We start from the raw sequence: 24,873 nt of genomic DNA on the forward strand, positions 1-24,873 counted from the left end.
TGCGAGACGGACGAGTTCGAGCGCGCTGTCAGGTAATGTTGCTCTGTAGTGATATCCCCGTGGTTGATTTAGCAATACAAAATTATGGCTGTTTTATTTTTATTTTTTTCTTCAGTTGCAAAGCTTCGCTTCTGTGAAGCCCGTATGGGCTTCACTTTTGTAGCTTAGTGCAGCTTTCGAGTGGATGATTATTCCTTCCTTTCATGAAATTTCCTGCCCCTTGCAGGGTCCTGCAGGACTGACTGACTGACTGACTGACTGACTGACTGACTGACTTCCAAATTCCCGAAAGCCCTGCGACGCCCACTCACTTCGACCATCTGCACCGGTAGATTTGGCGTCGGCGTGTCCTTGTTCCATGGCCATATAGCAGCTGTCGTCCATGACAAGTTCGGGTGGTCCCGTAGCACTGTCAGAGGAAAACAAGGACATAAAAATCGACAAGAAAAGTTCGTACTGTTATGTATGTGGTGGCAGGATGACCACCGATAATCTAAAAACGGACGACCAACACCCAAGACCCGTAAAACAATCTCCCTTTATTTTTGTGAAACGCGCTTTTCGTGCGTTTCCTGACCATTCGCAAAACAGTTCGCAAAAATAAAAAGAAAAACAAGTATCGGTGAGGATGGCAATCCTACCCTAAGATAGAAGCGTGAATAAAAGAGCCCGTGTAATTTAGCGTCACGTACTATACGTTAAGCCTGCGGTCAAAAGGGTGTTTAACATTCCGTCGCCTCAACCATGAGTGGCACTGGATAGCGCTCCCAGTGTGAGATTATGTACTCACACGTATATTTTCAAAAATGAGGACATGCGAACCGCCGTCGCCGTAGCATAATTGGTAAAGCCCCGCACGCAAGTTTCGGGTCCCACCTGTGACAAGTTATCTTTTTGTCCCCTTTCATTCACGTTTAGCTTATTATTTCTACATTTCGATGAAACGTAAAGACTAATATCCCATACGCTTTCTGCGGTTTCGTTGTCTATTTACATCATATGGTTGTGACTAACGAAAAATCTAGCCCTTCGAATCTCCTTGTTCTTCTCATTCATTCCGTCCCTCTTGGCAATCAATTATGTCTCTCATGAGACCCAGTTGAGTTCTTAATGGTCTTCACTTTGTAGCTCAGTGCGTATACTAAACGTTGAAAATTAGGTGCACATTCTCGTTGGGAAACAGCACCACCCGAACTTGAGTGTTTTCGTGGCATCACGGAAGTACTGACTCTTGGCTGCGAGCTTCTTCAGCGGAGAAACCATTTGACCACATATTTTTTTTCAGGTTGCAGACGCCCGATGTATTCCATATGTAGCAAGTTACTCTCTGAACATTGTATTCTACGTCCCGACTTGTACTTGAAGCATTTCATGGCATGTAGTCCTTCTTTAATAACATGTTTAGACAATATTGCTTTTTTTCTATATGCAACAAATCTGTCGCAAATAGCTCCCCTTAAAAGGTACTAATAAATTACATCGCAACATTGCTTAGTGAATTGAATTCTTGTTTTTCAGGACCAAGGTAAGAAATGTACGTTACTTGTTATTCGGCACACTATCTACGCTCACTTTATTCTCTCTTTTAAAGGGAGATTTAAAAAAAGAAAGCATAGAGTGTTCTGGCGCAAATAGACAATTCACCAAAGAAACATAAGAGGCATACGCAGGTGCTGGTGCAATGATGTTGCAGCTTACCAACTAGCCCACGAATTAGTCGTATTGAAGGACGATTTATTTTCTCTGTATTGATTTGGGATATAGATTCCTAGATGACGACTCCACCCACCATCGGTCACTATAATTTCACTCTTTTAAAATGTTAACAAGTTTGTCTTCTTCGCCGCGAGCGTTATAGCCAAAAGACAACTGAAGCGTGAACATGCCAAATTTTCCTCCGTGGTACAAAAATGGAAGTGAAATGTCGTGCAATTTTTACCCGCTGACTGTTAAATACAGCTCTATACGAATCGCCGTGACAGGAGTACATACTCTTCCTTTTTTGTGAGCATGTTGTCGTGTTTAAATTGCCTCCATTCTGACTCTGTTTTTGTGTGTGTGCGTGTGCGTGTGTGTGCATAAAGTAGCCCAATCTCTTCGAGCAACGCGTGGTCTGGACATTTCGTTCCTCGGCTGCTCTCACATTTTTCATATGAATCTAAGCGTGAACAATGCATTGAATGCAACGGGAGTTGTATCGATCTGTTGGTTCGGTGAAACAAACTTCTTTTCGAAGGGCTGAGCAACCAGACCGAATTTTGTACGGTTACGATTAGAAAAAATAATATTCTTGTTTTCTTTTTTGCCAGCCTGTTCAAGGGCTGTTCAAGCGGCGTTGTTCATTCAAGATAACCTTAATACAAAATATGGAATTGTATGTGGCTGCCAGATATACGTAAATGGACAAGAATGCCGGATATTGTTTTCTTTTTTAAATCAGGAATAATTAACTAAATCACTTGGGACTTATGACTACAACGCGCCTTTATCCTAAACACCAAACGGTGTCGTCTTCTGTTGATACAGTGTTCACTTTGCAAAATCCATGTCTTACATCCCAATTTAGTTATTGCCATATTATTTAATTATTTATTTATTTATTTATTAAAGTACTTTCTCACACAACCACGATTTATACCAAAAGATATATACTTTTTAAAATGTAATGTGCTGTGGTATAATTTAACGTACCACCGCGTGCTATAGTCCTGGGCAACTTTGAATACAGAAGACGCTACATTTAGTAGCCATTGTCAAGACTCACCTCCTACAGTGTGTTCAAAATTAAGCTTTATGGCTTTCTTAAAATTAGGCACTGGGAGGCACGTGAAAACCACCTGTGCAAATAAGTTATGTGGCCAGGCGGACACAAAGTGAGATGATAATTATCTCTGTCAGCCTAATTAATTAAATTGAATAATTAACGTTTTGTTGACTGCATTAAGTGGGTAGGTTTGTACTGAAAAGAGGTAGTCGTGTTTCTACACAGTATCAGTTGGAAGAATTCTTCTAGTGTATCTGTGCTCCGAGATATCCGACTACAATTTTTAATTGTCGTTCTCATGATTACGCATGCAAGAGAGGGAGGATCGGCGCAAAGCTCCTCCCTCATGTGACAAGTCTGTTGCATGCGGCGTTCAGTCTGACAGCGGGGCGGAGGCATTAGTAAGGATGATAACTGTCCCTCTTCCCCTCTCATACATATATACAGGGTGTCCCAGCTAACTTGCACCAAGATATTAAAATTATCCAAGAGCTCTAGAGAAATCGTACCGACTGCATAGTAGCCGTATGTACTTACGGTCAGCATTTTTCATCACGAAGTATTACTTAATTACTTTTAATTAGCGAACATTTTAATTATTCCTTGAATCGCGAACATATCAATTACAAAGTTGTAGGGCACCTAAAATAACCTCCGAATAAAGCATTTGTTTAATGCTCAGCTTTGTCTCATTGGTTCTTCCGAGAAAAAACAAAAGCGTGCCAAACATCCAAAATACGAAATAGATACGCGCTCGCGCGCCGCTACTCAAGCGCCTACAAGTAACCATTGAAAGATATACGGCTGAATTCTCTTATCGCCGCATCGTACAAGGCTCCGCTACGCCTATCAATGTGTCAGCGGCGTGTTCTCTTGATGCCGCGCCCATCACATAGCGTGAAGCCCTGTATCGAGCTGTCGCCGCTAGTAAAGCCGTGTATCCGTGGCTATTCGCTTGGGAGCGCTTGAGTAGCTTGAGTAGTATATATATATATATATATATATATATATATATATATATATATATATATATATATATATATATATATATATATATATATATAAGCAAAATAGAACTGTCCGACGGTCGGATTTGAACAGACGACATGTAGAATAACAGCCCGATACTTTTACGATTAGGCCGCGGACTCTTGCACGAGCAGGCGGGGAAAAAACGCCCTTAATAATTGCACCCGTACAATATTCGTTTCGTAGCTGCCAGGACGCTGTTTCTACGACACAACAGGAGTTGCATTGCGTGCTGCATCGCGCCAATAAGTCGCAGCCGCGTATAGATTAAACACCGTTCGAGGAGTCGTTGTTGCCCATCTAAGACGCGGACTATTAGTGGACTATTTCCAATTACAGCCGCAAGTAACCTTTCAGGCCTGCTATACACGAAGTACTGCATGCTGAAAGGTGAAACTACATGTTAAAATTAGAGCAATATTAGTAGGAAGAATCAGCAGTGAGTTATTAAAACAGACACACACACGCGCGCGCGCGCCCGCACAGACAAAACTGCCTCTGTTTTTAGCCCACAGTCACGGCGCGGGAAAACCTAGAGCCCCGCACTCTGGTCTAGACTGCACTAACTATGTACGGCAGAGTGCGTTTGCGTGCCTACCGAGGTTCTTCCATTGTGATACGTAGATGCCTGCTTCTACGAGTGATTCGTTTCAATTCAATACAATTCAGACTTTGTTTGTAGATAGAAATATCCGGTAGTTCCAGGACCCAAGGCAAACAAAAATGCCTTAAAAGGTCCTGCTCCCATCGCCCCCTGCACGGCACAGCGCAAAATAAAACAGTTTGCAACACCTGGGCCGCTATATTGTAGCGATGCCTTATGCCTTATTCTATGCTATTCTTATCATGCACCACACACGGCCACTAGATCCCGTTGATAATGCGGGCAGACCGTCGCTCTGACCACTGGCCAAGCGCGAAAAGTCTGAAAAAACATAGAATCGGAAAAGGCATCGCTACAAAATACCGGCCCTAGAGACATGAACAAAAACTTAACTACGGCATTCAAAGACACGCCAAGGGATTAAATAAATGACGATGGAATCTAATTCGCCACGCGATGCGAGGAGACACGGCATCACTTGGCCGATTGTCTCCGCACAACACAGCCTCGGTTCAGGCACAAGTTAACGTAAGCAAAAGACATCCGAATGAGTGTACCTGGGATCGAACGACCGTTTCTTACGAATTTCAAGCCTGCCATTCTAAATACTACGCCACAGCAGCTTCGCGCAAGCGACTGACCAACGCCGAGACTTTTACGTCAGGGTTATTTTGTGCATGCACTAATATCACGGCAGCGATAATGAACGTGCGATGCGGCAAGCCCTCTTTTTATTCAACGGCGCTCGCGTACTTCCACACGCCGTCTGAGAGGTGCGGGAGTTCCTGAAACAAATGTGCATCCCCATCGCACCGTCTGCCGCTCTATGTAAAGCACGCTTCTCAAGATTGAGTGAACTTTCGCAGGGGAGAGTTGCCCAAGAAGGTTTCAAACTAAAACTGCTCGAGTATAGCAGACTCTGCAGCTTCAGAGGTGAAACCAGCTCTTGCCCCTACATTACCTACGGAAGAGAGCCACGTCAGCTAGAGTGCACTGACGGTTCAAAGGCGCTTGCCCCTTTAGTGCAAATGCTATAACTGAAAAGGAAATACTTGTTATTTCTGGTTAAATATTACCTTAGGCTGCGTATGGCTATTATGATCCCCCATAAATTTGCGAAAACGGTCATGAGTGAGTGAGTGAGTGAGAAAACTTTATTTCGAATCAGAACGATTCGCGTCCGGCGAGTTAGTGGGCTGGGGCACCCGCCGAGGTTACGGCCAAGAGTTCTTGCCTCTCGGCGGCTTCCTTGGCCTGCAGGACTGCCCAGAGTTGGTCTTCCAGGTTTGAGCTGACCAGCGCGGCCTGTCATCGCGCGCGGAGGCTGTCGATGGAGGCTGCGCTCGCATTGTCCTGTATTAGTTCCTGGCAATCCCATAGCATGTGTTGCAGCGTGGCTCTGGTGCCACACACTTTGCACCTACCTGTTGTGTATATTTCTGGATAAATAGCGGTCATGCGTCAACCTACAATTAGTGACACAATGGTACACGTAGAGTAGGATGAGCAAGGATAAATGAGCCAACTATGAACTCGTACGAAGTGGGGAGAAAGAGCTTCCTATGTTCTCCATTAGGCATACGCTAACGTTTTTTTTTTTGTGTGCCTATGGTAAGATGGCCATGGTCCGGCGTGAATTCCGGGACTTCATCTCCACTCCAAGGTGGTAGGCGCTTTGATTAAGGTAGAAAACTGAGCGTGTTGGTTGGCGTTCATGTTGAAATTTGTGCTGGCCCTCACAGTTGGAACAAGGGCAAAGAAATACAAAAGACGTGCGCTGGCCGTGAGATCGAAAGTAGAAGGCTGCGTGAGCCAATCATCAATGCGGCTCCGGGACAAAGAATTTGAATATTTGCTCAGCACGTGGCGGCAGCCTAAGATAGAGTGCCAGTGGTGCGCGGGGGTTCTTGATCGTGCGCTCTCAAGTTCGCAAACGTTCCGGTTTGTTCCAGGTGTTTTTTTTAACCACGCGCCATTAGTTTTATTTCTTCGCGAGCTTCCAAATAAAAGTCAGTTGAGAGTCGGCGCATGTCCCGTGCACTTCGCTGCCCTTCGCCCAACTGTGCGAGCTGCACAAGTTCCCATTAAGTGCGGTATACGAGCGGGAGGAACGGACATCATAGAGAGCCGAAAGAACTCGCTGCGGGCGAAGACCAATCAGAAACGCAACATTCAACACGTCACAGCAGCGCCGCACACTCACGTTTTGTGCGAGGGAGGGACGGTCGTCGGGCGCTGGTGCTCGAGCGACGGCGTCGAGGCGGCATCGTGGCGGCTACCCGCGCTCTCCGGCCTCCCGTTTGCCAGCAGCGGTTGGGCGCCCAGCTGGCCCTGGCCACGGCCCAGTGGATCGGCCATCTGTTGCCGCAGACAGTTCAGCAGCAGGGTGGTCTTGTCCACCGAGTCGTCTGGGACCGTATTTGGAAATAGAAAAGGAAAGCAAAGAAAACGAAAGTACTTATACTACAATTGGTCGCAAGACCGAATCACAGCAAATCATCATGTTGAACATAATACTCGCGCAGGCGGCCGCCCAATGGCAAGCAGCACTTACGAACGAAAAGTTTTGAGAGTTCGGTCCCTGTTTTGCAAAACTTGCGAGAGTACGCCCTAAATTTCGTGGTCGCGTTTAGCTGCATTATCTATTGCTTTGTCGCTTTCCCTGTTTCTTTTTATTCGTCTCATGCTGCTAGATTTCTGTCCGCACCGCGGGAAGTCTACCAGTGATCAAAATTCTTGCAAAGCTCTATATTGCATTTCAACTCATCTTTAAGGTTAATTAACAATTTTTCTTTGCTAACCTTATATGAATATAAAACCTTGTTGATGAAATGAAATAATAAAAAGTGTCACAAAGCTGCACGAGACATTGTAAGGTTATATTTTTATTCATCGAGGTTTCATATCAACAAAAAGAGTTAGAAACTATGAAATATAGCCAAAAATGCCCAAGGCGAAATAATGTTTGGTTGTGTCCAAGTAAGACGGAGTAACACGGGATAGGGCACAAATCAGGTGGATCGGGGTCGTCAGTAAAGTGAAGAGAGAATGGACCAACACAAACAGAATAAACCATTGGGGTCATGCAAAAGACGTGAGTTTGACTCCCACCTGCGGCAAGTTGACTTTTCGTCCGCTCTCATTTCTCCTTTCCTTTATTAGCTCTAGCTTTCAGTTAAACAGAACCGTTAATTTCCCTTATGCTTCCTTCTCTGGCTTCATTGTCTGCTGCTTCATATGTACTGCCACTCTGACCGTCAACAACAGGGCGCACATTGAGTCACCAGCAGAAGGTACTAATTACCATCTAATTTTCGTCGTGTACCATCCTGACAAGACGGGATTCCGTCAGACCCTTGACTTCAGCAGATGGTTGAGTGAGGGACAATCGCGACGCTAATCACGAGGTCTCACTTTCTCTCTTACCGTAGACAGCCTCTCCATTGGCGTAGGCGGACGCGAAGTCCCCGTCTGGCCGCATCTTCTTGATGGCCTGCAAGACGGGCATCGCCGATGCCGCCTGGTGGTGCTGCGCGGCGCCCGCGAGGCCCAGCAGGATGCCGGAACGCTTAGGCGGGCGCCCCGGTCGCGAGCTGAAAGCACAGGCAGTCGTCGTCGAAGCTAAGGTGTGCACTAACATAAAAAAACAACAACTTTGATGAATAAACGATTCAAGGAGGTGCCACGTGCTTTTGAAATGTTAGTAGTGGTGAGGCGAAGACGCACTGTTATGTCGAGCCGCGAGCTGGCTTGGTCTGCCAACGTGCACGTACCAAATTAACGAGCGTGCAGCGCATGTCGCCCCATTTTCAGCTTTAACAGTGGGCGACGCTCGAATTACTCGATACTTTATTTCACCTTTCGTCTCTTGTAATTCACATACCCTGTGCGTAAGCTTTGCGAATAACCTGAACATGCGACACGACCGGCGACTACAGCTGCAGGGCGTCCTGGGACGGCGGCAATTGTACAGCGTCTGCACTGCGCCTCACTAATGCGCGTACGACATTCCTGTTGGATAAAAGCCTCAATAGGGCTCTGTAAATAACTTTCGCGTGAGTACATTATGGCGCATGTATGTGTTAGCGCGTGTGCGCGTGCTTTTATATTTAAAGACAAGCTTTCTTTGTCTGCTGTCCCGGCTTTCGCGTGGACCCCTGGTTGCTGGGTGCTGTTGGGTCACTCGTGACCTCGGCAGACGTACTTGTGTCTCTATATGCAAAGTTTACATGAAATCAGAAACTGCCAGCTTGGTGGCTTAAACAACCCTTGTAGGTCGATGAAATATGCCAATAATAATTATATTATCCATGATATTACCTTCCCACAAGATAATGCCTCGACATAAGATGTCGGCTCACGTCTCTAAAGAACACCGATTTGTCAATAGGACGGTGAGTTATGTTTCACGGATTGTTCTATTTGCTTTATTTCTTTTTATTTAGTCATTCGGTATGTGCCTCTAGAGGTACGTATGCCCGTTCCTTGCCAATCCTCTCGAATGGTACGTCCCACTGTGACATAAGAAGTACAGAATCCCTACTTGTTCCCTGATATGTGTCGTAGCTTTCTGTGCATTCTCCTTTCATCACCACCCTTCCCTCAACAAGCACCGTACGTTGCCTTCGTCTCTGTGTGACATCGCTGCGTCTACGTCTCAGACTGTGCATCCAATTGCACTGGAGTTCGAATTTCGACATAGCTTGGGACAAAAATTGCATGACAATAAAATTGCGACATTTATAGTAGATAAACATAGCATTCCATTACTCGTTCCATAAAATGAAAGTAAACAGAATGCTACGCATCGCCATATAGTTGTAAAGTATTTAATTAAACGCTTTACTAAAGCTTCGCTTCATATAGATGCGAACATGTGCGTTGAGTCTACATATAACCCTTCCGTGAAACTTTCTTCACTTTAGAGAGCCCCATAGAATTTATGTACTAGCTGACTGACTTATTCTCAACTTCTCGAAGGCTATGCGACCACCAATCCATCCGACCATCTGTACCAGTAAACTTGGCCTCGGTGGGTCTTTGTTTCTAACGCTCGCTCACCCCCCCCCCCCCACCCTGCCACCCCCCGATATTTCTGCGTTAGTATGCGGCCTACCCAGCCCCCTCCATACCCATTATACTGCCCGTCCCCAGTCAAGTGCGTTCACCGCCCCCCCCCCCCCCCTACTTTTAAAGAAAACTTTATGTCTATGCCACTAGTTAGATAGAGAGCTTAGAAGCGCACACTATAAAGCATAAACAGCCATTTGTGGAAAACTGATCTGATGTAACGCGAAGCTAGTTATCAAGCATTTTGCCTCAGTCAACTACATACATACATACATACTCGTACGTAGTTTTTCGCTAGTTGCACGTACTACATATGACAACCGTAGCTTTTGACGCCACTAATGCCGACTGTAGAAGGACTTCATCGTGAAGTTCACAATATCATTCATCGCATTCACTTGACCTAGCATTTTAACGAAAAAGTGCGCGAAAAAGACGTAGAAGAGAAAAGTCTACGTCTTTCTTGCGCACTTTTTCGTTAAGATGGAACCACACCAACTCGCCCAACTCTCAGTTTTGATGACCTGCCATTCTTGTGGGGAATTGTTCCTATACAAGAAGGCACCCTTAATTTATTATGGTCTGAATTTTATTTCCTTTGTCTCCCTTTATGAAACCTAAAGTGCTTTCGGTTCCGGCTACAGCAGTTCGCTCCGCATTATACGCGCGATATATGTGATATGTACTGCAAAATTAGGGAGTGTCCCTGTCGTCCGTTCCCTTAATACTCTGTTTCGTTTTAGTTCTGTTTGCCGCATTATATTATATCTGTGCAGGTCTACCTTGCTAATCAGTGCATTGTACAGACAATAAACCTTTCTTTTCTAACCAGACAACTTGACTTAAGCTAATCGAGGACTTCGTACGAGATGCAAGGAAGACACAAAATGTACAACAAAACCATTTGCTATACATCTCTACTCGTATTTGAAAAAAAAAGCTATTACACGAAGGCTGATTGTAAGAGAAAATGCCAGGCAATTATGATGACGTACGTATTATTAGCGAACGTGACCGGGCGAAGTCAAGCAGCAGTTACGAACGAAAAGCTTGGCGCATTAGGCCTCTCGTGCCCTCTTTGCGTCTCTTCCAAAGTTTCTAATTAGCGGAGCTTAGATTATGTCATTACCGCACATACTGGTGTCGAAAGCAGTGCCAAAGCTTTGAGTCAAGGCCAGAAGTCGCATCAGCGAAAGTTTTTGCTCGTAAGTGTTGTCTGTCACTGTCCGGTCGCCTTCGCTAATAATATGGCAGATGTCATGATTGGTTGGCATCGTCCCTTACAGCAGTTCTAGCGTAAGAACATTTATTGTGTATACGGGCCCAGTATCGCAAAGAAAGTCAGGAGTCTTCTTTTCTGCGCCTGCCAGGTTTCTGGAGTCTTGTCTCAGCTGATGAACATCTTATCACCTAAGATTTTCATATAGTTATCATCACGTGAGTGCCATGCGATGATATTTGATGGTGATAAAGAAAGTCCGGTAGGTTGCAACAGGAACGCAGCTGCAGTGGGACACGCGAAATCTCTTGTGTTCTGCAGAGCGTGTATGGGCACTAAGTTACAGAAATGACATTACCAAACGCACAAGTGGCATTTATTCGTACATTAGAAAGCTTACATGCCTAACTTATGTTTCAGATAGGGGGGGGGGGGTGATCTCACGGTCTAATTTGGCAGTCTTGCTCGTTCCCTATTCTTAGTGGGCCTAATTGTTTTGCACAGTGTGTTTGGGCACAAGGGAGCAAAGAAATGACCGCTCTACTGGTGGCGCGCGAAAGGGCCCTGTACCATTCGAGCCCGCCGTAACCTTAGATAGTTGGGGCTCGTGCGCTTGCCTCATGCTCCTGCGCTTGTGCTCCCTATGGAGATGCAAACTTTCCGCCGAAACCAAAAGGGTTGGATGTCCCTTTATCGTGCTGCCCGAGTGTCTTCACACCGTTTCTAGACCCTACGTGTCGTACGCAGCGGACCGTAGCCAAGCGAACGTGACATTTCTGCAACAAATTGCACCTTTGTAGATACATTGTACCGGTACGTTTAATTTATCAAATTTGTGACCTAGTGCGCTCTCTCAAACGAGCTCACTCCGCTAGGATCGACTAACGTACTGGCAAGTTGTGCTTCTGTGAACGCTGAGCGAGAGGCTATTTAGCTACGCTTGCATCATACGCACAGGACGCATGCATGATCGAGTAATGGCTTCGTTCCTCTACACAACGATACTAAATTATGGTGTGTGGATAATACGGTTGCAAAGATATAACAGATAATAGTATAACACGTTTTCGTTACATATGGTTTTAGCAAGCGACGCCCCCTGTCCGGATTTCTAAAGACGTTTCACGTCAAAAAATCTGGGCCCATATTCATAAGAACCTCTTGCGCTAGAAATATTGTAAAGATCGAATTCCAGCCAATCCTGATGTCGAACACAATAACAACGAACGCGACCAATCCATGGCCAAAAAATACATTTATGAATAAAGGGATTTGTGAATACGGCCCCAGAGGTATATGGAATCCGCTGGATGCCACATAGCCGCCGCCATTGTTTCATTGCCGCACGAATTGAAACGATCTGGTCAGAGCTGGAAATTTAGCGCAGAGTCTCCCCACGGCCGTCGCCACTCTTAGCGCCACGGTGTCGTGCACGTTCATCAGCATCGCCATCCCCCTCCTTTCGCTCTTTCTTATTCCAATCCTTTCTAGGAGACGCCCGACGGCGCCGGCTGTTTGATCTGGCCTACTGGGAGCCGCCGTCTCATTAGAGCGCGGTGGTTCCCCCCTCTCTAATGATGGGATCGTTTTATTCGTGCTGTCGCGCGGCGAGAAGGCACCCACGAAAAGTCGAGGCAACCGTCGAGGAGCGCGCTTCGCGCTCCCACGGGCGGGCGGCCGGCGCGGGTGGCGCATAGGGCCTCCCGTGTGCTTGGCCTTTGTCTCGCTGGCCCTTCCAGTGCAGCGCGTACCAGGACGACGGAGCTGTAAGTTCTGGGGTTCCTCCAGTCGTCGAGTTAAAAAAAAGAGGGCGGCGAAGGCATTTATAAGGGGCAATGGGGAGTGGGGCGTGGCGAATCCATCCTCTCCGTGGTGCAAGTGCAGCTGCCGGCACTAGATAAAAAAAAGAAGAAGAAGAAACGGGAAGAGAGAATTGTCGCTCTCTCTTCTCATAATTGTCCTCCCAAGTCGTTGAAAGTCCTCCCTGACTTTTAGACTTGTCTTGTTGCCTTGTCGAGGCAGTATTTTTACTCGTACGCCGAGCTCGTTTCTCGGTTATTTTACTTTTCGCGCGCTTTGGTTCGCCTTTCCGATTAAAATGAGAATTGCTTGTCGTCTCCTCCACTCTGCGAAGCTGCGCGCGTAAAGGTGGAGGCTCGTCTCGGGCGGCGACCACGCTTGACGCTGCTCCGCTTTGCGGCGTCCCGGCTCTGACTTGAAAAACCCCGACTTGAAAAGACAGCCGCGACGAAGGATGATGGCGAACGGAAAGGAACAAGAAGGAAGAAAGATATTAATAAGGGGTTGAACGCGGAGGCTGTGCGCTATGCGGGGCTTCTTTGCTGAAGACGATCGAGAGAGTCCGGAGTTATAAATTGTCGGCGGGCAAATTGCGCCTGTCTCCTTTCTCATTAGTCAATCTGTAAGGAGCTCGGGCGACGTGAGGTAGCATCTTTCACTGCCTTGCGGGGAAGTGTTTTGTCAGAGGCTTGTTTCGAGCTCCGCTCTGCCGCCGCGCGACGTTAAACTGGGCGAAATTTGCCCGATAGCGCCGGTTCATCCGATGACCGCGGTCAGCGGAGACATAAGATAACAACGAGGAACGAGATAAATGAAAATTTGCTTCATGGCGAGTTACTGGCAAAAAATCCACGATGGCAGCACATATTCAGGATAAGGAGCTCACTGCTCGGGGACGGCGAGCGCCACTTCATCGCTGATGTGTGCGCAAAGCCTATGTCGACGTTGTCCTCACTGGTCAAGTGTGGCTGGATGATCTGTACACGACGAACAGGAGTAAGGGCATAATTGCAAATTACCGGGTTCGACGTCCCAGGGCAACTCCAGCAGCACTATGAGAGACGCCGTTGTGACAGGCTCCGGATTAATTTCGATCCCCTAAGTACGCACGAGCGCTTTTGCATGGGAATGCATGTGGCCGCTGGCATTCGAACCGGCGACTTCTAGTGCTCAGCAGCAGGCCTTAGCCGCTAAGCCCTCGCGGCACGTGTACAAGTAAGCACCTCACACTGTAATTTTTGGTAAATGCACTCTCAAGGTTCTGACAAACCGATATGGAAATCTCTATTTTAATTACCGTGTCTCGCCCGATTTCGGAAAACATCCCCATTCTTGCGACGACTGAGGGATCTGTGTTGTCTCATGAGAAGGTTTTTTTTTTTGTCAAAGTAAAGGACTGAATTCCACGCTTGGCGAAAATGGTGTACCTAGGTGCAACGTTCCGGCAAAGCGCGAGACATAAATGATAATTTATTGTAGAACGAAGGACATCAACGAATATTGCGAACGCAGATGGTGCTAAAGTGATAGCTTTGTGCGTACGAACAGAGCCTGTTAACAGCAGAAAATGAGGCAGAATGTTGGTGCATTGATTGATTGATTGATTGATTGATTGATTGATTGATTGATTGATTGATTGATTGATTGATTGATTGATTGATTGATTGATTGATGCTCATATAAAATTGGGTTTCACAACAAGTCGAGGCAAAAAGATCGGGAGAGTGAATCTGGTGATTCCAACTGCTCAAGCGCAGAATCATTTTTAATTGAATAAATTCAGAGAGGTCCGAGAAACAACAGGCAAAAGAAAACTGTGGTTACGGATTGAGAGAAACCCCGCAATTTCAAGTACTGGGTGCGGCGCACGAACGAAAGGACGTGAAAACGTGCTCGGCTCAGTGCAATCGCTGAAGTTCTACAAGAGAATTAAAATGCACGATTCTATATTAAGAAGTAACAATGACTGCAAACAAAGTGCAATAAGAAAACTCGCATTACAAATGACTCACGCAGTTTCCTCATGAATGCGTTGACAGAACGGCTGTTCTCTTATAACTTCGGAATCGTAGCATTAAAATGCTACTGTTATGCAAAGGAAGCTCAACGAACACTGCAAACCTGCTGCACACGCACACCGTCCGTTAAACTTCGCGGTCCTTCTCACTGTCTCTTTTCTTTTAGACACGTGACTACACGTGCGGTCTGTTGGCAGGAGCACGAGCGCGACTCACTGAGAGAAACCATTGAAACAGCGCAGCGGTTGGAAACAACATTCGTTCTGCGGTACACGGGAACCAACGCTGTCGCCGCCACTAATTGCCAGGTCGCTAATCGAATACGTCTTGTTCCCCCAACACCTCTCTGCAGTTCCTTCTTTTCTCTTCTCCTCGCTTATTCCCTCATCTATGTGCGCGAACGTATGCTGTCGAAGCAAAGCGATCCCTTCGCGGAGGAAACTACAGCACTTATATTGTAATCAACATACTGCACCGTTTTTCACGCTTCATTTTGCTAGCGCAACTGAAAGAAAACAGTTGTAGCACTAACCTCACATGCGTGTTGTATTTGATTACACGTTGGCGTCGCATACGCCGTGACGTGGTGACATACTCTTATGCGCGGTGAAAACATTCACAACTTCGATCCACCTCGTGTGTGATCACACTGTATGCGGAGTTTTTTTTCCCTAAGCGTAGACGCGTTTCTAAACAGTCACCACTGAACAGTTATCGCATTACCACTACGATAGCAAAAAAAAAAAAAGAAATGAATTCGACTCATTCAGACTGCTATTCCCCACCTTAATCTCCGCTCATCACATTTTCAAAAGAAGCAAAGAAATTTCTGTCGACATATTATGGAGGAATTTTGATGTTCACTGGGCTGTAGGAACGCGATTAACTTATTTGCTCAAATGCTGCTGGTTAGGTATAGGCAGGAGCGTGTGCATCTATTTATACAACGGATCAGTCTTTGTCATATAAAACTAAAAGAAGCTCCTTCTTTTTAACTTGGGGTCCCAGTACGTAGATGAAACTCAAAGATCGCTCCAGAGTTCCTTATTTTCGTGTTTCACTTTGGTCTGCAATATCTCGCAGCAACCGACATGTAGCTCATAAATGTCTTTCTCAATTGTTGATCGTTCGATTAATGATTGACTCCTTTATTTTAGTATACCAAGATATTGCGAAAATCTACACTTTGTGTCTCTAACGCCCCCTTTCCTTTGTTTTTACAGCAACTGACCGCCAAATCATACTTTATTTTTGACGATAAAACATTTCTGTGCGTGTTGTCGCCATCTCTATGTCTTTGTACAAGGTTGATGGCAACATAATTGTAGAGCAATTTACTCAGGGTGTCTCATGCTTCTGCATTAAAATTAAAGCGGCATTTGTTGGGTGATCTGCTCTCGTTTAATTTAAGGGGGGCAAGAGTTGATTAAATGACGAGTGACAGGCACGGTGCCTTGTGAGGTTGTATTAATCTACGAACAGCTTGTCAGATATTACGGAGACGGAGGAAGGCGCAATGTTAGTTTGCAGGTTTGGTTCTTGGGAAAGCCAGTGATTGCCTATTGGTCTTCAGGCTAGCCGATGTATTCTTAAGAGGCAATTATAGAGGGGGCAGCCGAACAGCATTGTTCTGTGTCTCCTTGGAGGTGGCACACAATTCTGCGTAAGTGAACTTTTATGCCATTTCATGCATGACACGACTTCTGCACATTTTTTGAGCTGGGCATTTCCGGTACACTGCTTTCTGGTGACATTGTTGTTAACTTTTTCTATCCTTACCCAAAGTCTGTAGCACGCGAACGTTGGCATCCTGCCGAACCAACCCCCTCCCCTCTCCACCCACCCACGTTTTATAAATATGTTTGTCTGAGGCCTGAGGGGAGGGTGCCATTGTATACCGTTACATACTAACGTGCTCCAAGTGAATTGTAAGACAAGAACCTGCTTTTCTTTTTTTCTTGCGCCTGTAGGCGCTGTCATGGTGTCATACAGTGCCCGTGTAGTAGCATGGCAGCGCCTAGACAAAAACATTGCTGAACACCCGTTAGCGTTACTTCCGATTACTGGTTTATAAGAAAAATAGCACTTTTCATCTTTAATATACAACGAAATTTTGGGTGCATGCCCGTGTTGCAAGTCATATTGAGCGCGATAGCACATGCCTTAATTCACAAACTAAAGGAGATAGCCTGATAAATGTGCGTCATGATGGTATGATCACCACCAAACAACGCTTACACAAGGCTCCTCTGGCAACTCATGATTTTTGAGTGATTTTGCATTTTTATAGCTTTCTTATCATAAGAGCGCCCCACTCACATATTTCATGAAAAATAAAAAAGGCTTATGTAATGCGTGCATGGATCCACACACAAACACACATACATACGCGCGTGGTTTGATCATTAGTTAGCCCACCCTGGCGGTCCGAAGGAGTTCCTTGAAGTGAGGCCGCCTCGGCTGGACATCAAACTTGCGACCTCGTAGTTAACAGCAATACGCTATAGCCGAGCCGTAACGCCATGCGAAACATTTGCTTGTAATCACACAGCTCCCCCTAACCTCATATAAAGCCACAAGCGATCTGGACCTATATTAGTTAAACAGCCCCTTTTGAGCAGGTGCCGAGCGCATTTGGTCATTACCGCGGCTGTGTATGGTCTCGTCGGCACACGGATCGCTATCATGTCTGGGACGGCGCATGTGCTCAAGCGAATGAAGAGATAACCTCCGGAATAGAAAGTTTGTGAATGCATGGCCCGTTCCACCTGTGGAAACTTGCGCATTATTTCAGAAAATTTCGACACGGCACACCAGCACCACCTGCAGATTTACTCGGACGTATCGGTCAGCAAAAAGGTGCACTTTTCTGCCACATTCTGGATTCTATTCCTCGGTGTTGCCTCCATCTGGTGGTTTAATTAAATTATTAAATTATGGGGTTTTACGTGCCAAAACCACTTTCTGATTATGAGGCACGCCGTAGTGGAGGACTCCGGAAATTTCGACCACCTGGAGTTCCTTAACGTGCACCTAAGTCTAAGCACAGTGGTGTTTTCGTACCCATCGGAATGCTGCCGCCGTGGCCGCGATTCGATCCCGCGACCTCGTGCTCAGCAGCCCAACACCATAGCCACTGAGCAACCACGGCGGGTTCATCTGGTGGTCGGGATAGACGGTTGGTATTTTAGCCTCGGGAGTTCCTCACGGGAACCCGATGTTAAAACCTTTTCCGGCCGAGCGAATTAAGCAGCCCTAGCGACTGCAGACAAAACTTGTTGGAAGAAGATCCATAAAATGGTTTCTGGAAGCACACATTTAAAGTACGTTAGGACAGTGTTCTGAGGAGGGCGAATCCTAAATTGACGGGACTTTGAATATCGCGGTACATACTGCAGATGGTGAGACTGGGTAGTCTGGACGATCGGACCATGGCACCGTGCCTATCAAGGAATCCAGTACGCAGGTGCGTGTTCGCCAGCGTTTGTATTGGTTGATGGGTCACTATAGACTTCTAGGTGGCATTGGTAAGCCGCATCCAAGTGCTCCAGCACCGCTAACTGGTACTTTGCAGAGGGAGCGGAGTGTCCGAATGCCGAAGTCCAAATGATATCAGCGAAGGACTGTAGTTTATCAACTTGACGTCTCCTTTTGAGACACTTCAAGACGCTGATGCGTAGCCCATTTAATGCACCGTGAAGTGGAGATCAGAGGCGGCCACGCAATCTCAACACAATAGCCTTTCTGGAGACAGGCTAGCTGAGACGAAGGAGCTGGGTCAGCAACGCTTGTGAAGTTAGAAAACGCGGCTGCGAACAATCGCCTTCGTGTAGCACTTTCCTCTTGGAGAACATTCAAAGTCAAACGAAAGAGCCTTCCTGTGGACGATTTACAGGCGCTTATGCTGGCTTTTTGAGAGAAACATAAGCATTAATTGATGCAGGTACAGGACCGTACTGCGGCATGTTGTCACGAAATTCCCTTTTCTACTTCGTGAAGGCTCTTCTGCTCGGTCTCACCGGAAGGCTTGATCCAGAATATTGCCTCGTCACTAACATGTGTCCGTGTGCTGACACGTGTGCTACCACAGCTCAGCTAGTTCACGGTGCAACTCCTTTCTTCGTTGAAGCTGGGACGACAGCGACATCTACTGCGACTGCATCATCGGACTTGCTTATGAAGGATCGTCCACAGAACTACACCTTCAGTGGATACGGCAGACAAGACTGGGGCATGTTGTCACGAAATCCCTATTTCGACTTCGTGCAGGTTAGTCCTAGCTACAGCAGCTTTCGTAGTGATTATCGTGGCCTTCTGGTCCTGCCGGTGCCCGCAAAAGTGTATTATGATTTCATATGATGCATTCTATGTATGTGCGCTACTTCTTTGCGGTGATGTGGAGGCTAATTCAGGCCCTTCTACAGCAGAAATGCTGAAGGAATTGCTGGCAGGGCAAAATAAATTAGCTGAATAAATGCCTGCCTTAAGCGAACAGTCAAAGAGCGTGGAAAAAGTAATGTGTCATCTTACTTTACGCTTTCTTGAAATAGAAAAACAAACTGCCCAGGTCAAATCACTTGAAAAAATCAAACGAAGGTCTTGGAATATAATTTAACCGATCTGGCCGATCACAGTAGACGTTCTAATTCAGTTATTTTTGGAATGCGGGAAGATCCTAATGATAAAGACTCGGATTTAAAGCAAAAAGTTCTAAACTACTTCTTTGCATCAAAGCTACAGATATATTGTGTATCTATTGGTAGAGTTCTCCGCTTAGACAGACTTGGCAACGCTATACCAAGTATAGTTCATTTTCAGGATTATTATGAGAAGCAAACCATGTTTAAGAACGCACACAAGCTTAAGTGGACAAAATATCCATCCAAAATGTTTACTCGCGTGAGCCACCGCAGAAGAGAAAACTGTTATGTGCGAGTGCTAAGGATGAAAAACAACAAGGAAAGAATGTTTCATTTATTAACGACAAGCTGCGAGTAAATGGGGAGCTCTTCATGTGGGACGAAGACACCCAAACCAGGATAAACGTTCCTTTCTTTCGTGCTAATTCTAAAACGGTCTGACCTGTACTATCTTCTAATAATAAACTTATAATTATTGAATATAGATGCGCATAGCATAGTTGACAAATCAACAGAACTTGAAGCCATCTTGTTAGATTACGATCCCCATGTTGTTGTTATCACGGAGACCTGGCATGACGACCTCATAATTTACGTTGATGCTTTCCCACGCTCATATCAGGTATTTCGCCATGACCGTCCTACTAGAGGCGGTGGCGTTGCTGTCTTGATAAAATATGGCATTCGAACATCACTGCTACGTGAGATAGTTAACCAGGAAAGTGTTACTTTGAAATTGTTTTGTTCAAGGCGTGTTTTATTGTTGTCCGTGGTTTATAGAGCAGCGATTTATGAGAGATCTACGCGATCATTTAGGGTCGTTTTCTTGCAAAGAAGCAATCATTGTTGGCGATATTAATTTACCGTCTGTTGATTGGCATTACCCATTTTCAAATACAGATCAGTGTTAAGATGTTGGATTCTTTCTTGATATTATGCTTAACCTGGATGTGCAACAAGTAGTAACAGAGCCTACGCACCCCCCCCCCCCCCCCTGAGTTTATCTTTCATTCCCTTGAATCCTAGATCTTGTTTTTGCTCCTAAGACAATTGAAGAATATACAGTCTCTGCGAATCACGGCATTTCTGATCATGCAATGTTGTTGTTAGCGTGTAGCCTTGAAAAACCTTGTATTCCTCCCTATGAAATAGTTTCAGTAAAAGAATTTTCTCGTGCCAGGGATGAGAGTGTCCTGGATTGCCTTGAACTAAAATTCAGCAGCTTTCAAGGCTCAGATGTTAATATGCTTTGGGTTCAATTTAAACATATATATCTACTTACTGTCTCAATTATTTAGTACCAAACAAAATTAAGAAAATAAAGAAATCAAATCCCTGGATAACGAGAGACGTCTTACACCTAAAAAGAAAACTTAAGCGCCTTAAAAAAAAGAGGATCCGCTACAAACATTGTTAAAGCCACTCGAACGGCGTTTAATGAGGCGTTGAAACGTTCCAAATGGCATTATTTTCAACAAACCCTACCAAAGGTTTTCAAAGAATTATTTCAGAAGTTCTGGGACTTTTTGAATCGGAAGTCTGTTAACGAAATACAACTCGATGGTGTTCGAATTGATGATAAGGAGAGCATTGCGAAACATTTTAACTTATATTTTCACAGCGTGTTTTCCGTCCCTTCTGAAACAGTCAGTCACACCCCTGCATCGTGCTCTGATCTCGAAGATATTGTATCACTAGAAGGTGTTGTGACTGTGCTTCTTAAGGTGACGACTAAAGCATCACCTGGCCCTTAAGGTCTTCCAAATGCGTTCCTTCGTCGCTGCGCGGAAATGCTCGCCCCATTCCTTGCATGCGTTTTTCGCGCATCCATATCACCTGCGGATCTACCGGCTGACTGGCGAAATGCGCGTGTGGTGCCCGTGCACAAGATAGTAACACATCGCGGCAAGTTGAACATTTGAAACCTTGAAGCAGAGAGTCTATCATCCGTTCGAACGTGGCGGAGGCATTGCATAAACCGAACGGCATAACCTTGAATTGCTAGAGGCCATCTGGAGGGACGAAAGCGGTCTTTTCTGGCTCTTGCTCATCGACGGAAATCTTCCGATAACCAAATCGAAGGTCGATGGAAGAAAAGTATTTGGCAACGTGACGACGATCAAGAGCGTCGTGGATTCGTGGTAAAGGGTAAACGTCCTTTTTAGTAATTAGGTTTAGGTGGCGGAAATCAACGCAGAAACGCCACGTGCCATCTTTCTTTTTGACGGGCACGACCGGCGACGCCCAAGGACTCGACGAGGGCTGAACAATGTCTCTGGCGAGCATCTTGTTTACTTCCTGCTGAATAACTTGCCGGTCTGCCGTGGACACGCGATACGGTCGGCGGTGAATGGGAACAGCATCGCCAGTGTTTATCCGATGCTTAACAAGTGACGTCTGACCAAATGGTTGATTGTCAGTGTCAAATATGTCGCGGTAGGAAAGCAAAAGGCGATATAGGGCGGCTGCTTGGTCAGGCGCGAGGTCCGTAGCGACCATGGGACGTGATGGGCCGTCGAGGTTCAAGGCATCCTGCAAGCAATCAGGAGGATCTGGAGACGCGACGGCTGCAAATGCAGTGACGTGGTCGGCTGTCACTGACCGGAGCGTGGCCACCGCTATTCCTTTAGGTAACACTTGCTTCGTCAAGCCAAAATTGATAACGGGGAGACACATCCGATTAGCGGCAAGGGCTACGACGGAGTGTGGCACAGAGATGTCGCGCGCCAGGAGGACATCACGAATAGGTGCGACGACATAGTCGCCATCAGGCACTGTTGCCTTTGAAGCCAATTCGACGAAGGTTAGGGCTTTTGGAGGTAAGCGAACAAACGCTGTAGTGCAGAGGGTGTTCGGTTGTTCGGGGCGAACGTCGGAAAGAAGAGGAAGCTCGAGGCACAGCTTACCGGTGGAACAGTCGATGAGGGCAGAATGCGTCGTCAGAAAGTCGAGCCCGAAGATTAGGTCATGAGGGCAACTGATCAGCGCGATGAACAGGACTGTAACTTGGCGGCCAGCAATTCCTATGCGAGCAGTGCACACACCCCTGACGGCAACAGTTCGCCATTGGCGACGCGTACGGCTCGAGTGATGGCAGGCGTAAGAACTTTTTTGAGGCGACGACATTGGTCCGAGCTGTAAGTTGTTTGAACAGATTGTCGCTAATTACATAATCAAGTTTTTAACAGATAACAACGTTCTTTCCTCTTTTCAACATGGTTTTAGGGAGGGCTGTTCGACGGTCACACAACTAACCGCAGTAATTCACACTTTTGCAAGCGTTATCGACAAGTCTGGTCAAACGGACGTCATCTTTCTTTATTTATTTTCGAAAAGGGCTCGACCTTGTTTCACATCAAAAGTTAATCTTCAAGCTAAAATACATTGGCCTCCCCTCTTTCATAATAAACTGGATTTCTGCCTACTTTGCAGACAGCAAACAGTCGGTTTATGTTAATGCCCACCACTCACGTCGTTTGCCAATTACTTCCGGGGTACCACAAGGTGGTGTACTGGGACCACTCTTATTTTTTTATTTTTATTAATGATATTGTTAGCGCTATCACTGAACCAGTACAAATACGTTTGTTCGCAGACGACTGCATTTTGTTTCATGAAATTGCTTGCAAAGAGGATCAGGAACTTTTGAATACTAACCTTCATAACATTTATTCATGGTTTAAGGAATGGGACATGAAGCTGAATGAAGAAAAAACAGTATGCATGCAGATAACAAAAAAAAAAAAAAAGACGTGGGTGGGCGTTTTCCTATAGGTTTCCTACTCATCCTCTCGTCGAAGTAAATGAATATAAATATTTGTGTGTGACAATAACTAACAACCCGAGTTGAAATTCTCATGTCTCAAATGTATGTGCTGCATCATTTCGCAAACTCTGTATTCTGCGTCGTAAACTAAAACGAGCGTCCCCAGAAACTAAACATCATGCATACAAATCACTCATCAGGCTGAATCTCGGATCCACATAATAAACACAATATTAATGCACTGGAAATGATTCAGCGGAAAGCAGTTAGGTCTATCTTTTATAAGTACCGTATAACTGACTCACCAACAACTATCATGCAGGATCACTGTATACAGACATTACAACTACGGCGGAAAATTCTAATGATTAAATTTCTTTTTCTACTCAAAAATGCCAAACTCTCGATCTCTCCTGCTCCACATGCCCGACCATTACCCACGAGACAAACCGGACAATGCCACTCTGAATCCTTAACTCCCTATCAAACAAGAATTAATGCCTTCAAAATTTTCTTTGTTCCCCGTACTATTGAAGAATGGAACGAGTTACTATTATCATTCCTAAGCAACACTGACTCGATTGATTTCATTAATTTTGATCTGTCAATTTCGCAACGGAGATGTCAGCGTTTTGTTTGTTTTCTTTTGAATGCATGCATGATTATCCTTCGTAATTTTATCACTCCTGCTTGGGCCCGCATGGGCCTGCAGTATATTGTAAATAAATAAAATAAATAAATTATTTGGTAACAAAGCAAAGCAAAACAATCTTCGCTTTAAAATTTAATGTCCTTTCATCCATATACTGACGTTGTCAAATCGAATACCGAGACGCTGATGTAGAACCTTGTGAGTAGGCTCAGTTGTAAGTTGGATGAGATATCACAACGCCCGATTGGCGTTTTCGAAGGCATGAATTTGGGCCTGTATTCACAAAAAAAACGTTCTTTTGTTAGAACTGCTCGCGAGAGGATATCCCAGCCGATCGTAACGTTGGATATGCTATTAGCGAGCGCGACCGGTCAGTAGCAAACAACCTTTACGAGAAGAAAGCTTTGTGAGTTCGATCCCTGCTCACTGGGCGTGAGGGCTCTGGCATGCATCGGAACAACTTTTCCAAGGTGCGTCGTGCCTACCTTGCGGTGGTGCAGTCTCGGTAGAGGGCGTCGAAGTCCCTGCACGCGAGCAGCTTGCAGCGGTTGACGCCGGGCTGGATTGCGCCCAGCCCCCGCAGTATGCGCACCTGCTCCACGTTGCACACGATGGGGCTGATGCCGAGCCTCTTGAGCTTGGTGTACACGGTGTGCAGGCCGCCCACCAGGTGCTTCAGGAACAGCTCGAACGCCTGCAGCACGACAGAAGAAGAGGGTTGGCAAGCGGCAGCAGTTGCGAGTGGGCCTTCCCGTCGTCCTTCACTTGCTCAACGGCTGATTGAAAAAAAAAACGACGGAGAGAAGAGAGAGAGAAAGAGGTCAGTCAGACGATTGCTTGGTTATCTGCTCTACCCTGGTGGTAGGGGTTAGCAACATATAAAAAAACGGAGAGAGGGAGCACGGGGCGTACGCGGAAGGATGCACAGGACTACAAACAATCATTGAAGCCAGTGCACTTCAAGAACTGCAGCAGCGCACGAATATCTCTCTACGCCAGTGATGGATGTGGCCACGGCCTAAGCATCTTCGTCTCGGTAAATGTTCTGGAGTCAAGCTGGTTCATTGCGGTCTGTAAAAGCATGCACTGGACGTGGTATTCAGGACAGAGGTACAGCAAGCTAGTGTTCGATGGTTTCTTCAGATCCACAAAAGCCGCGCGTTGATTTATGGGCCGTTCTGATACGGTAAGACTAAGAAATAAGAACGAACTGGAAATTAAAATGGGCAACCACAGTGAACACCTTTCCGACGCAATCACACGCGGTATCGTCGCGTCTGACCATGCCCGCACTGGAATCACGGACCTGTT

At 45.9% G+C, this 24,873-nt stretch overlaps 1 protein-coding gene across 1 annotated transcript in view; it reads right to left on the minus strand.

The window, feature by feature from the left end:
- Positions 1-24,873, minus strand: part of LOC142578253 (dachshund homolog 1-like) — a 43,714-nt gene that overhangs the window by 14,747 nt on the left and 4,094 nt on the right. Inside the window, exons 2-5 of the mRNA XM_075687653.1 lie at positions 24,048-24,256; positions 7,824-7,990; positions 6,601-6,805; positions 312-409 (exon numbers count right to left, since the gene is read on the minus strand). Of these exons, the coding sequence (XP_075543768.1) occupies positions 312-409; positions 6,601-6,805; positions 7,824-7,990; positions 24,048-24,256 (679 nt within the window). The remainder of the gene's footprint in view (positions 1-311; positions 410-6,600; positions 6,806-7,823; positions 7,991-24,047; positions 24,257-24,873) is intronic.

Source organism: Dermacentor variabilis, chromosome 4 (genome assembly GCF_050947875.1).
Source record: "Dermacentor variabilis isolate Ectoservices chromosome 4, ASM5094787v1, whole genome shotgun sequence".
NCBI classification, from domain to species: domain Eukaryota; kingdom Metazoa; phylum Arthropoda; class Arachnida; order Ixodida; family Ixodidae; genus Dermacentor; species Dermacentor variabilis.